Genomic DNA, 14,286 nt, shown 5'->3' on the forward strand with positions numbered 1-14,286 from the left:
GACTGGGTGATGGCTCATTAAGCATCAGTAGCAGATGGTGCACGGGTGAAGAAGGCTTCTGGCAGGTCCTCATCCCTGTAGCGTGCTGCTGCCTGCTCCGTGGTGGCAGAGGCCAGGCGTTGTGCTGGCAGCAGCCTTGGGGAGCTTTGTGAGAGCTGGAAATGCCACCAGTGCTTGCTCCAAAGGGGACCGAAGCCCTTCTACATGAACTAATGTAGCAACATGATGACAATTTGGGTTTTATTTTAGTCAGTGTAAATGCACCGAAGCATGAAATAAGCCTCATGCATTGAAAGCATGAAGTGGTCTGTATTTAAGGCAATGCAGAAATGAGCTTTCATTGTATTAGTAGTACACAGCCACACTGCACCAGTGGTGAAAAGCCAGGGCTAAGCCATCCTCCGCATTTTTTATTGAAGGTGTTGGGAGTATTATTGAGGAAAACTCTTAATCTGCAATTCCTGCTTCCAAATTTTGGCCAGTGATTGCTTTGCCCGTGGCTAAGGAGAGGTAACACAGTTTTCAGGCTTTTCTTTAGTGGCTGAGCCAGGCATCTCTAAGGCTGAAAGGAGCTGATCGTCATCTGATAAGAAGCAAACGTGTCAGAAGGCTTTCACGTAACTAACTGCACAGTCAGGCTGGCTGGGGAGCCGGGGTAGCTGGCGTGACACAGCATTTTGTTGTCCCTGTTCACAGGATACGGACGGATAATGAAATGTGCTGATAGCTAATAGTTTGTTCAGTGGTTTTACACGTAAATGTGACTGTATGTATGTACAGTTGGGTTAACTGCAAGTCTAGCTGAATGAATTAAAACAAAATTGCTTGAAAAAAAATGGCTCAAATATATCGAGTAGTTGTGATACCATGGCAGCTCCATTGTTTAGCTTATAAGTGTTTTGAAAGGTGTTTCTGGATATCTCCTGTGATGTCACGGTTGAATTCTCACAGGTGCCCTCTGCTATGCTGAACTAGGAACCTGCATTAAGAAATCTGGTGGCCACTACACCTATATCCTGGAGGCCTTTGGCCCGTTACCTGCTTTTGTGAGAGTCTGGGTTGAATTACTCATCATTCGGTAAGTGGATCACGACTTTTCTGCATTCCTTTTCTGATGGCAATACACTTTTTGATCATAAAAAAATTATCACCATTACATGATGGGCAAAACTAAGCAAATGTACCTTGGCAATACACTTTTTGATCATAAAAAAATTATCACCATTACATGATGGGCAAAACTAAGCAAATGTACCTTGATCCATTAACTGTGTTCTTTTAGTATGGTTGCTTCAGAGAATTTAACAGTGCTGTTTCGCTCGCCAGCATTGAAACATTCATGAAGACATCTATGCATGCATGGGGGAAAAAATGATTCTAAGAAAACTGCCTGCAGCACAAGTTTAGCTCCTTGCTTTAATTTTGCTAAGCTTACTGTATCCAATCATGTCACTAATGATGCTAATACCCATACCTATATATAGTATCATGGAAGAGGGAAAGTTACCTTTACATTTTCTCAGCCTTGGCACTAGCTTTTGGAGTGGTTGCTCTTGTCTGTGGATAGAGGAATAACTCTTGGTGGAAGCTATTGCCCAGTAGTTTTCAGATTTGTGGGCGCCAGATACTCTTTATATGACAGCTCAGGTCCCTATTTTTTGTTTTTGTAGGGTACTGGAGAACTTAATTCTTCATTACTATGAAAAGCACTAGCTGGCCAAATAAAGCAACATGAAGTCCATACATATCTAAAATTCCCAAAGTATTGTTTTGGTGTGTAAGCCTGTCACTTATGCAGCCCTTGACATCGTAGAGGTGAATTACAGTATGAAGATGCCAAATCCATCACAAATAAATTTTCATCGTGTAATCGTGTAAATGGATCTTTGTATCAAACTGAAATATGGCCTTTAAAATTTTCAAATTTCTTTTTTTTTTTTTTTTTTTTTTTTTTTTTGGAGTATTGCTGAGGCTGGAGAGCTGCTCATATGTACAGCAGGGCAACTCACTTATGCAAAAAGACTTCGGGAATGCTGCCTTCCTGCTGCAGGCTAGTTAGCACTCCTTTCCCCTCTTCCGCAATCAGCAAATTAGTCACCAAAGCACAAGCTTCATTTCAAATCACAACTATGTTTACATAATATTGACAAGTTCTAGCATAGACTGTCTAAAAGCACTGACACTGCTGAGTCATTATGAATCCATAAATCCTTATATTATTTCCGGAGGAAATAATTGTGTAGGTCAGATGGTCCCTTACATCCTCCCCACCCATACGCAAACTTTAACTGCTTGATTTCCATCAAATGTGATGAAAGAGCAGATGTCTTAACTGTATTAAATTTTTACCAAAAAGGAAGACCAGACAGAGAAATTAGACCTCTGTTTTCACAGTGAGAAGTGCAGTGCTGCAAACGCAGCTCTATCATTGCACATCACAAAATCGACAGAACAGAGCAGTGTTAGAAATCCCCCTCTTAACCTGCACCTTGCTAGGCAGGGAGACCTCACCGACCTAGGCACAGACACCCGCAAGAAACCAGGCTTCGTAAGTTCCTCTCCTCGCTAAATTTTTTTTTTCTTTTTTTTTTTTTTTTCTTTTTACATATGACAGTGTCCTAGGAGTGTCATGAAAACACTCTTAGTCATCATGATCTGCCCCACACCCAGAAAATAATCATCTTGCACGGGAAGAAACATCAGTGGATTCTTTAATTGTCAAATTTGAGAGGCAGCAAGGGAAGCATACTTGTTATAACTTGCGATGATCAGAGCAGTGCTGCCGAAACTCTGTGTAGAATTTTATATCGGACTCCTGCACCAGTAAACTAATTGGCTGCTGCTATCAAAGAAGCTGAGACCTAATATGTATCTAGGAGGTTTTTTTGGTAGGTGAAGTTGCACATAAGCTTCTCAGTGAAGCCGTTTTTTTTTCTCTGAATGATTGCAGGATTATCACACCCATGGGCTTGTGGAGCAGCTGCAACCAAAATTAACATTTCTGGCTCTTATATATCTTTTCAGCCACTATTTTACAGTTAGGAGACACTTAAACTCTGCCCACATACTGATGAAACTGTGCCAGCCTCACGTGCTGCTTAGATGTGCCTTACACTGTGCTGCTCCTCATCCGGTGTAAGTAGGAACTTTTCTCCCCAAAAGTCAGGTTGCAGGTTTATTACTACCTCTAAAAAAAAAAAAAAAAAAAAAGAGAGAGAGGAAAAAAAACAAAAACACCTTTTTTGTTCTCAAACAAATAAAGACAGCTGTGTGAATGCACTGCACTGCTCAGCTATGGCAGTTGCTAGACACAGGTTGGGTGAGACTGTGCTGCCACGCGCCTGGCTCGCCTGTGGCATGTGCTGGGCCACTGTACCTGCTCCTTTCCCAGGGGATTTTTGTGCTCCTTGCCCTTCAATGAAAGCTGCTAACATGCTTTTCTGCCTGCTCCTGAACACACAGCTTTTAGGGGGCTGCCAGCCTGTCTGCAAGCAAAAGGAAAATACCCCATTCCTTCAAAAAACATAAACCGTTCCTTTTAAAAACAGTGGTGTGGATAGCAGAGACCGCCTCTTTAAAAAGGCCTTTCTTAAAATGCGAGGGAAAAATCCAAGGAGCTGGGATTGAAGAAAACTCTTTGGGAAAGCTCCAAAGATCTGATCTTTCATCTGATCTAGGACGCTTCAAACTACTTTTGGCAGGCTGCAGCATTTAGAAGCTGGAAGCCTGGTGATGATCTTATGAAAATTAGAAATATCGCACCAAGGTAAAGCCAGTAAATGCCTGTATATCCAATGCAGAGGACGCTCAGTCCCTGGGCGAAGGCAAGAGTTGCAAAGACAGTTGTTGGCCAGTGAAAGGAACAGTCCTCATGCGTGGGGGACGCGCAGGCAGCAGCCCTCACTTGTCCACACAGAAACTTTCTGAGGAAGATGCTTCTGTTCTTTACTGTTCTGCAGTTGGACCCAGTGCAATGTGTGACATTTTGGTTGAGTCACAACGCTAAGAAAGTGGGTTTTGTTTCCAGGGTGAAACTCTCTCGTGGAAAAGTCTTTTATCATTTGATGGAGAATAATAACTTCTCTGCGGAATTTTTATGCTGTTCCATAGCATTTTTAGCAACTACATTTTTATTAAAATTCTGTGAGGTGAGGCATTATTTTATTGAATGCTGTAGAGTTTTTCACAAGATATTTGCATGGACTCTTGTTTGACTCAAAAATCCTTTCAGACAGAGTCATATGCCCTTTTGTCCTTGTTGTGAGTGAGCATGTGACGAAGCACAGATGCCACCAGTTGTGCTAGGAAGGGTGAAAGTGTCCTCCTAAACCAAACGTGAACAGACCACTGGAACTGTACTATGCAGGCAGTGTCTGAACTGAGGCACAGGGCAGTTTGCTGTAAATGTGTGTCAGTGCTAAGGCTTCTGGCAAACATTTAGCTTGTCTCAGAGAGAAAGGCTGTACAAATATTATGACTGTTCCAAGTTTGCAAATGCAACCAACACCTGCATGCCCTTCTTCACATTTCTTGGTTTCATGGTAGGTGCTTTCTGTACTTCGAGGATTTTTGCTCTGACTTGCAGTGCTATGAAGTTGTTAGTCAATAACAGGAAGAAAGTCTGTTTGCATTTTAGGAAATCCCATTTTCATTCATTTTTTGCTTTGTCTCAGGTTTTAATAACAGATGGGTAGGTTTTGGATACTTATTTAAGTAAAGCAGAATTCTCAGCTTGATTGAAATTCATTTACTTCTCTCTCTGAGGGGTGAGAGATATCCAGCCACTAAAATTCAGTCTTCAAAAACATTTCCTCAGGGTTTTGCGCTTATATTCTAATTCTGGACATGTCCACTTCAAGCGAGTGAATGAAGATTTCTATTGATACTTATCCTCTCTGTTTACGGCTGCTTCACAACATGGAATTTGTAAGAGCGATCCTGGTAAGAAGCATTGCTGCCAAGTTCAGAAATGCTGAGCAAAGTTAAACTGCTTGTGGTTTCCTACCACATTCAGAAATCATGGCACATGGCAGCATAGTTACAAGCAGGCATTAAAATTAAGTACGGTTCACAGTTCTGTGATAGTAAAGTTGCAGCATGATCCCATGAGAATATTATCTATGTACTATTGCAGATTAATTTTGTGATTTACTTTTGTTGTTGTTTTTACTCTAGCCCTGCTGCCACAGCAGTGATATCGTTGGCATTTGGACGTTACATTTTGGAACCTTTCTTTATGCAATGTGAAATCCCAGAACTTGCAATTAAACTTATTACAGCTGTTGGCATCAGTAAGTATCCAATTTTAGGTTTCAGGAAAGGGTAAAGATGATGTAAACTGAAAAAAAAAAAAAAAAAAAAGTAACTGCACAACTGCACACTGAACAGGTAGTTGTTTCGTGTGAAGCATTACAAAATGACTGTGCATCCAATGCCAAGGGCATCGACATGACTTTTTGCCTGAGTACGTGTGTTTGTGAACATACGCGGTAGTAAAAAGAATAGCTGACTTTATTAATGGCAGGGAAAATCTATTGCCAAGGCTGATTCTGTTGCCACTTGAATTAATGGCAGAACTCTCATTACTTTTGTGGAAGCAATTTCAGTCCCTAAGAGGTGGTGAGCCAGTGCCAGAGATATGGAAGAATGATTACCTGATTTTAAGTGCTTTGCTCTACCTCTATTTTAGGAGGCAATTGAGTGCCAAGTATGATGCCATGAAGAAATGTAGTTCTCTTGAGTGGAGCACAGGCAACATGAGATCATCCCTAGTCCCACTCTGTCATCCCCAGCAATAAAACTTATTGAGGCACTTGTGGTTCAGGAAGCAGGAACCCAGCTGATGAAATCCGGGAGCAGGGTGTCCAGCTTGGTGAAAACACATGTCTGTTACCAGCAGCTTGTCCTACTCTTGCTAACTTTGCAATTAGCATAAAGGGACAATTTAGGGCTACAGAGAACCAGTAGATGCTGGTGGAAGGAGGGAGGCTACCCATGCCTGGGCTGCTGTGGGAGGCTGCGTGAAACTGGGAGGCAGGGATGGTGATGTGAAGGGACTCGGGAGCAGTGTGCCTGTAGTGCTAGAGGTTTGTTTCCAGTTCTTTCTGGTCGCTGTGATGATGCTCCTTGCACACACATTCCCCTTCAGCTGTGCTGGGAGGAGAGCACAGAGTAAACCTGAGTAATTAGTAACAGATTGTTCCCTTCAATTTAGTCCAGTGCACCTATGAGGAACAAAAGGATGGGAAAAAGGAATTAAGACATGCAGATGATCAAAGGCATGCAGGAGACCCCTTTGGTTTTGCACAATAATAGGTTCAGATGGCTTTTTCTTTCTCTGGGGTAGGGAGTTTGATTGGCATTGAAATTTCCAGTCTTCAGGTTACTGTGGCTTTTTGTAGGAGCTCTCTTGATAAGAGTTCCCCTCTGCCAGGAGTGTTAAAAAATATCAGTATGTGACCACATTTCTTTCTAACTTAATTACGCACAAACTATAGGTTTCATAGAAATAATTGAATTAAGGGCTTGAATTTTGAGGTCAATGACTTTTTATAGCTACATCTGTCTAAAATATTTCAGTGTGAGATAAGGGTGAAACAGATGTTCAGTAACTCCAAGGTCACTGAGACAGAAGGAGTGTTAAGTGAGGACTCCATCAAAGCATTTTGTTAAGTGCGTGTGATTCAAGCACAATAAGTGAACAATTTGAAATAGGTTTTTATTGCTTTTAGTTTAATTGAAAATCTGTGTGATAAGCCAGGGCTTCACAAAGTAATTAAACAAAGAAGTAGTATTGCAGTGGGAGGGTGGAGTTATGCCGAAATAATTACAGCCTAAAGGCAGAGCGGAGTTTGCAGCAGACTGCTCCTATGGCGAGAGCGGGTCTGTACAGCACAGGTAGCATGAGCTGTCATTTCACTGAAAGAAGGGATTCTCATAGAGAGTTTGTAGTGGTGGACGGGACAATGCTGTGGAAAACAGTGACATGTCAGACGGAGGCTTTATCTTTATTCTTTGCAGTATTCTCCACAGCGGAGCTTTATTTGTAGCAGTTTTTGATCACATGCTACTCTGAAGCCGAGGGTTCCCAGAATGTTTGTCTGTAATTCTTGTATGGCAAGAATTAGCTGTTGTGGTGGTAATTGTTATGAATGTTTTGTGTTGTGCGCGTAAGCAGAGTAACAGGTAAGATTAAGGTGGTGTTGAGCTGAACAGACACATTGGAGCCCTGAAGATCTTATAATTCACTTGAATGGTGCCAACGGTAGTGTTTGCTTCCAGTGAAAATGTTGAGTTAACCAGAAAGGGAACTGACGTGCCTTTTGTCGTCTTACCCACCCCGGTCCCTTCTCCCTCCTGTGCCTGATGACAGAGCGCTCACCGCCTATCTGCCTGTGTTGTGTGTGGGAAAGGGCGGTGGGAAGCACCATGAAGTTCTGTCCTTGGGTGAGACTTTGTGCTGTAGTTTTACCTTGTCATTTCTGATCATACTAGAAAGGGCAGGAAGAGATTTTGAAGAATGTCCAGGTAATCCCCTGCCCCCAAACGCAGTCGGCGTATCTAAACAATTTCTGGCAGATGTTTGTTTAAACTGGTCATGAAACCTCTGGTGAGGGAGTTTCTGCAGCCTCATCTAATAGTGTAGCCCAGATTTTTCTATCCTTGTCACAAGACACTTTTTTTTTTTTCTTTTTTCCCTCTCTTTCCCCACCTAAACCTCCCTTTCTGCAATTTAAGCCTATTATTAAAAGGTCGTGTGAGATGCACGAAACCAGGATTATGATGGGGAGTGGCAAATACTGTTGTTCCTCTACCCAGCTGCAAAGAGGTACTTCTCATAGCGGGGCTACAGCCCAGTCTGCTCCTCACCATTCCCACTCAGTGCCTCTGTGGTGACAAAAGAATGATGGTGCCGTGGAGATCACATGAGAGCTAAAATGGAACTACTGGAGATGGTGACCTTTGAAAAAAATCAACTAACTCTTGGTTCATTACTTATAGGAAAAAAAGCATCTGCTGGGCACAGAATTCCCCTCAAAATCACATCTGTTTTGAAGAATTTTGAACCACCTGCAGAAGGAAATTTTCTGTTTCACAATATGGTGCTTTCATTTAATTTTTTTTTTTTTTTAAATAAAAACAACCTTTCAAGTCCAAACATTTCAATGGCTCAGTAGAGAGAAGGGTGCTTGTGTGGAGGTTCTCTTCAGATACCCCAGCTTTCTGAACCTCTGAAACGAAGGCTGCCTGTTCATTTCAAACTTAGAAATCACTTTAATTCACTTGATATTTCTCAAGTGAATCCTTGCAAGGAGAAAAACCTTGGCAAATACTGGGTATGCATATCTCAGTCTATCTGTCAGTCTGCCATAAAATTTTTCTCAACTCGGTCTAACTGTACCTGAGAGAAGAACAGAGATTTCGAAGATATCTAGTTACTACAATTTTTATGAAAATAAGTGGTCAGGTAAAGGAGAGAGAACCTGGATGTGTCTTGGCATAGGGAGGGACAGCTGAAGAAGATGCAAACAGGAGACAAGGCCTTCAAACAGCCCCAGGGCACAAAGCAGAAGGGATGCTGTGAGCCTTTGTTCTGATGCTGAAGATGTTTTTTTTTAGGAGAAAGGGTTAAAAATTCATGTCTGTCTGGAAAGGAAAGCTGGTAGACTCCTCCATATTCATTGTTTCTTCCAATAAAGAAACATCCTATCTCCGTGCTCATCAGCATTGCAAAGTATAGTGATAGACAGTGCAAAACCCACCTATACTCATATACCGCTTGATTTGAATCTTTTAATTCTTTTCCTAATGGTAAACTTAAATGTATTGGTAACAGGGAGGGATATACTGTGCTGTGCAAAGGCATTGAACTGTACTATCAATATGTAACCTGAACAGATACACACTCTTAACTGAGCCTGTTAGAATCTTTTCACTTGGCCTCCATATCAAAAAGCAGATAAACAGGTTTTGGCTATTAAAAACTGTGAGACTGAAAGTAGATTGCCAACTTGCACATGTTTTTAAAGTTTTTGCACTCATTCAAGCATATTTTGGGTGTTTTATGGTACAATGGTGTATAATTTCCCCTCTTTTTGGGAGGTCTGCCAAAAAAATGCTCCAATACCCCAAACTATGGCTGTTAAAGACAACGTTATGCTTGAAAACCAAGGTCAGCTGTGCAGATCTATCAGTGCTTGCTGGCAAACACTCCAGCCCAGAGTTTTATTGCCAAAAATTGGGTGTGTATGTGTATCTATAGTCAGTTGAGGTTTTTTTTTTCTTTTCCCCTCCATCATGGCAGATGTTACAGGTGTCACTGTACCGCTGACAGTTTTCAGACAAGCAGTTTGAATGAAGACAACTCTTGGCTTGCTGGGATAGCAAAAGCTGCTCTGATGGGTGCTTTGTGCCTCTGGTGACTTTGTTTTAATTGATGCATTAGGATCTGCAAATTGAGGGTATTTTTTGCTTTGTGTGAATGCCTTGACCCTAAAAGCCTGACAAGTTAGGGGAGGGCAGTTTTCTCTGTTTCCCGCTGAGGCAATGGTACATATATTCTCAAAAAGTAGGCCAGGATGTAATGCTTACTGCTGCTTCTCCCATTAGATTTCGTTATCCATCTATAGCTGTGGCTGTGTGAAGGAAAGAGACTGTGAAAAGCAACACGACTGGCGTTACCATTGTGTTTGATTGTTCATGAACCCCGTTTTGTTCTCCTTCCATACTCCCCTTGGTTAGGATTCATCTTGCTTTTAGTTAGGTGTTTAGTCTAAGGTAATTGTCTATGCTCCCCATAGAGTTGCTGGAGAAAGAGGGAAAGAGACACTTCCTGAAGGCAACTCATCTCATTTGAGATAGGCATCTGAAAGAGGTGTTATTATTCATTCTCTGGAGGTAACTATCTCTTCATTGAGGATGCAGCCACATTAGATGCTTGACTTTTAGTTAGCAAAGTTAGATGTGAGTCTTCCTTTCACTGTCCTTTTTTCGGCGGAGTTGCTGCTTCCTTCTGATCTTTGCTGTGATCCTGTATCAAAGCACCTGCAATCAGTTTCTTAAAGTATCTCCATAAGGCCCTATTCATAGAAGAGAGGTGTTGGATAATGACCTAGTCCCAAGGTATAATTTCCTTCTTGAATCCTGGCACAGTTGTCATTCTTTTGCTGCTCTTTAGCAGCTTTCTTCATGACTCCTCGGTTGCCTTTCACTATCCAGCTGCTAACACCAGCAGTATGTGATATATATATATATATATATATATATATGTGACAGCAGTAAAAGCCCCACATCCCTATGCTGTCTGTTACACATACAGAACTGGTAAGACTAAATATTATAAGAAGACTGTAAATTCTTATAGCCTATTAAGTCCAATAAAAAGGAATAAAAAAAAAAAATACCAGATTTGTCTCAGATATTCTAAGAACTTGAGTCTCAGCCCTGCAACGTGAACTACTATATTTGTGTAGTCGTCCAGCTCTGCAAGGGACTTACTCTTATGGAGGACCACCAAAACTAATGGCATGTGCACTGGGCTGGCTGCAGGTATAGCGTCCTTTCAGCTTCCCAATTAAATGAAGGGCCTCGCATCTGTTTTGTTTTCTCTATTTAATTCGAAAGCCTCCGATGAAATATTTGGCTGGCTCGGACTCACGGTTGGGGATTGAGAAGGTTTTAACACAGCCTGCTTGCTTTAACGCAGCAAGTGGGCTGTCTTCATGAAAATACCAGCCTGCACGTTTTTTTCAAGCTGGTGTAACTCTTAGCAGAGCTGGGGCTTGTGATTTGTGTTTGGCTGGCCAGCAAGGAAGGTTATGAGTTTCCATGTGAGCTGACGTTAGTGTTCAGACTAGCGTGCCATCCGGTGACATTCTCATATGCCCATCAGGAAGGTGAAACGGATGAATTAGAAGACCTGGAGGAAGGGTCTCTGCAGGGAGGATGCTCACGTTACGTATTCTAACCTGTGTAAGGAAACAGATGGATTGCTGCAGTCGGCTTGAACTCTGAATAAGCTGGATGTCAAACTGCAGGCACTTCCTTACACATAGAACTCTTCCTTGACATCTTCTTGTGGCCTAGTCCCTGCCTGGGCTTCATCTCCTGGGAAAGAAAAGTATTATATTCTAAACTTCCTAGGAAATTTGAAATAAGCCAGTGCTTGTTCATGGCACTGCATTTTCTTTATTAACAAAACACTATTATCAAAGGAATATTTAAAATATATTTTGCTTAAATGGCAGTTGTTAACCTTCCTGGTAATCAAGCCCTAGGAAAAGAGGGGGAGCCTCAATCAGTGTTAATATTCAGCAGCAATCTAAAGGGATCTTTCAACACTTAAAGGAGTGAAGATGTGTCAGGTTAGTATTGAGATAATAGAGTAATAAATCAGACCTCTGGGATTTTCTGTTTCCTGCCAAGTATAGGCAGACACAGAAGTAATAAAGCAAAAAATATATATTTGGATCTCCAGTGATACTTTGCAGAAGTCCAGGTGGTTTCTTTGTGACTTAGAAAAGAATGCCTCATTTCTGAAATGTGGTGAAATGCAGAACTGGAGAAACATTTTGACCTTTAAGACCTTTTTCTGGTGAAAAATTCACATTAAGTGATGTTGTGAGTTTATGTTGACTTTGATAAATCATTCATTTTAGAGTGGGGCCTTCTCTTTCCAGAGAAAATATTTTCCAGAAAATATATTTTTTCTGGAATTTTTATTTAAATAAAAATCTCTAAAAAAATAGATTGGAATCCAGATTACTTGGAATTTTGTTCCTTTTCCATTAAACCAAAAATATTTTTTGTTTAAACAGAGGAGAATTTTTTATGATAGATTTTGTCGCTTTGCTGGTGAACAGAATCTGTATAAAAGACTTGGGATAAATCAGTGGGTTTTGCTGCCAGAAAGCTTGTACATGCCAGATTTACAATTCCAGCTCATACAAATGAGCTCCCAGACCCTGGCGGGAGATAGCAACTTGTATTTTTACACATCCCAAGATGTGTGATATGGCTGATGATACGCACAAACCAGTGCTCTTGAGAGAGTTTGAAGTCTGGGCGGAATGTGATGAGGAGGTAATTCATTAGTTCCATACGATGGCAAGAAAGGGAAGATGAGTGAGCAGGCTTGTTTGACTACGTTCACCTTTCCCCGCAGCAGAGGGGGAAAGGGGTATTTCATCTAGTGAAATGAGTCACATATTCGGTTCTTTAGGTAATTTTTAAAAAAATAATATCTAAACTCCTTTATTGATTTTTGTTTTGCCGGGTAGTTGTTTAAATAAGCTAGAACAACTGGCACTCAAATGATAAGACCTACCATCCTCCTGTCAGTCAGTGCTATAGTAAAGGCCAGAAGATGCCCTCCCTGACCCAGAAGGAGTTGTGAGCTGAGCAGGGGGTGTAAAAGCCCTTCTCACTTATCTCTCTGCGTGTTGGCGAGGCACAGACCTGGGCTTTGTTTTCAAGAATTAAAAGGTCTCTGTTTCTTCACCAATTCCCAACAGGGATGGGCACGTTACTTGCACTCTGGCCCTCCTGGATCTCTGGTGGTACAGCAGTAAGGGAGGAGAAAGAGTGGCAAAGAGGAGCAGAGCTAATAAGGTAGTGAGTGACAAATTTATGCAGGGCCTAAATGGGGATGAGAAAGTTTAATATGATTATTAATTGTTATTGTTTTCTGAAAATGCAAATCTCGACTCAAACCGGCACTGATACAGAAGTCTGGAGTGACAAAGGTCAGGCAATTAGTTTTGTTCCTCCAAGGCAGGGTCCTGCCAGCCCATCGTCTACCAACATCCAACAGTTCTGGGTAAAGAAGCTGTAACTTGGTGCAGAGGCAGCCGGGCAGAGAATGGAGAGATGGATGGGCCGCGCAGTGGGGCAGACGGAGGGGCTCAGCTTGAGCGTTTTGTGTGGCATCTGGAAGGGGAATGTGAGAAGTGGGAGGGCAGCAGCTGGAGAAGCTTATCAGGGTGTATGTCCTTTAATGCATCAGGATCTGTGGTGTGGGTGGCCTCTCTGCTGGCAAAGAGTTTTGTGGCGATTTCAGCAGCACGTGTATTTCTTTCTGACATTTCTTTTTCCCCTTGCAGCACTGGTGATGGTCCTGAATAGCACGAGTGTCAGCTGGAGTGCCCGCATTCAGATTTTCCTTACCTTTTGCAAGCTTGTAGCGATTCTGATAATTATAGTCCCTGGAGTTATCCAGCTAATTAAAGGTATGAAATGAAAAGTAAATGCTTTTAAAGTGCTTTCATCTTTACCCTCCCCGGTCTTTCCCCACCTGCCTCCACCAAATAATGCTTACAGCAGCAAAATCTCTTAATTAGTCTGTGCTTGCTTAACTGAAGCTCTGTACTGTCATGTAATTGATTAGAAGTGGAACTACACTGGGATGAACTGGTATTTCCTTCAGCATGCCAATGAGTCTATTCAGACCAGACCTGGTTTTCAAACGAGTGACAGGATTACTCTTCTCTGGAATTTGCCTTTAGTGTGAACCCTGTGAAAGGGGCAGGGTGGGCTTTAACGGCAGACGGGCATACCCCTACCCAAAGCATGTGCCTGTTCCAGGCAGAATGTGTCTCCTTTAACTGGGCTAGTGCCTAGTCCTGTTCAGTACTGGGTATGTGGTGGCAGAGAGGACTCAGAATTGGGGAATATGTGAAAGAGACAGCGTCATGGATTCTGTTCTACCTCTTTGGTGATGCAAATTGGGAAGTGAAAAGTGCTGTACTGGCAAGAGGAACTGCAGTTAGCTGTTGCTTTTGTGGGCTTCCTGCCTGCAAATACTGGATGCTCATGCTGCATGCATGCTCTACTGCTTCCAAGTGAAAAACTAAAGCATACAGCTAAAAATAGTCTGGGGCTAAACCAAGAGCAGGAAAGGAAAGGGGAAGTGTTTAGAGGGTATCAGAATTACTCTACAGACTTTGCCAATGCTGCTGCATAAGCAAGGAGTGTGAAAGCACACCTTATGCTCTCCCCAGCAGCACCCAGCAGGGACAGGGCTGCACAGGCCTTTCCTTGGCTCCCTGGAGGTTGTTTGGATAAAGCCACGCAGGCAGAGAAACTCTTTTCAGTGACATACGCTCAGCCACCTGAAAAGGCTTTTCCATTACAGCCCTTTCAGCAGCAGGTGTGAGATGGTGACAAGCCCCAGCTCACTCCCGTTACAATAACGCTGGACAATAACTAGACAAACCACAAGAAGCCATTCACCATGAGAGGTCCGAATGAGGAGCACTTTTTAATGAATTGGTGGCAGGTTTTATCTAA

The 14,286-nt window shown here is 42.2% G+C and overlaps 1 protein-coding gene across 2 annotated transcripts in view; it reads left to right on the top strand.

Annotated features, from left to right (window-relative positions):
* SLC7A11 (solute carrier family 7 member 11) overlaps window positions 1-14,286 on the top strand; it is a 113,777-nt gene that overhangs the window by 54,987 nt on the left and 44,504 nt on the right. For both annotated transcript variants that reach the window (XM_056322276.1, XM_056322266.1), the window contains 3 exons: window positions 952-1,078; window positions 5,176-5,291; window positions 13,101-13,226. In XM_056322276.1, the coding sequence (XP_056178251.1) occupies window positions 952-1,078; window positions 5,176-5,291; window positions 13,101-13,226 (369 nt within the window). The remainder of the gene's footprint in view (window positions 1-951; window positions 1,079-5,175; window positions 5,292-13,100; window positions 13,227-14,286) is intronic.

This window comes from Falco biarmicus, chromosome 1, assembly GCF_023638135.1.
Source record: "Falco biarmicus isolate bFalBia1 chromosome 1, bFalBia1.pri, whole genome shotgun sequence".
NCBI lineage: Eukaryota > Metazoa > Chordata > Aves > Falconiformes > Falconidae > Falco > Falco biarmicus.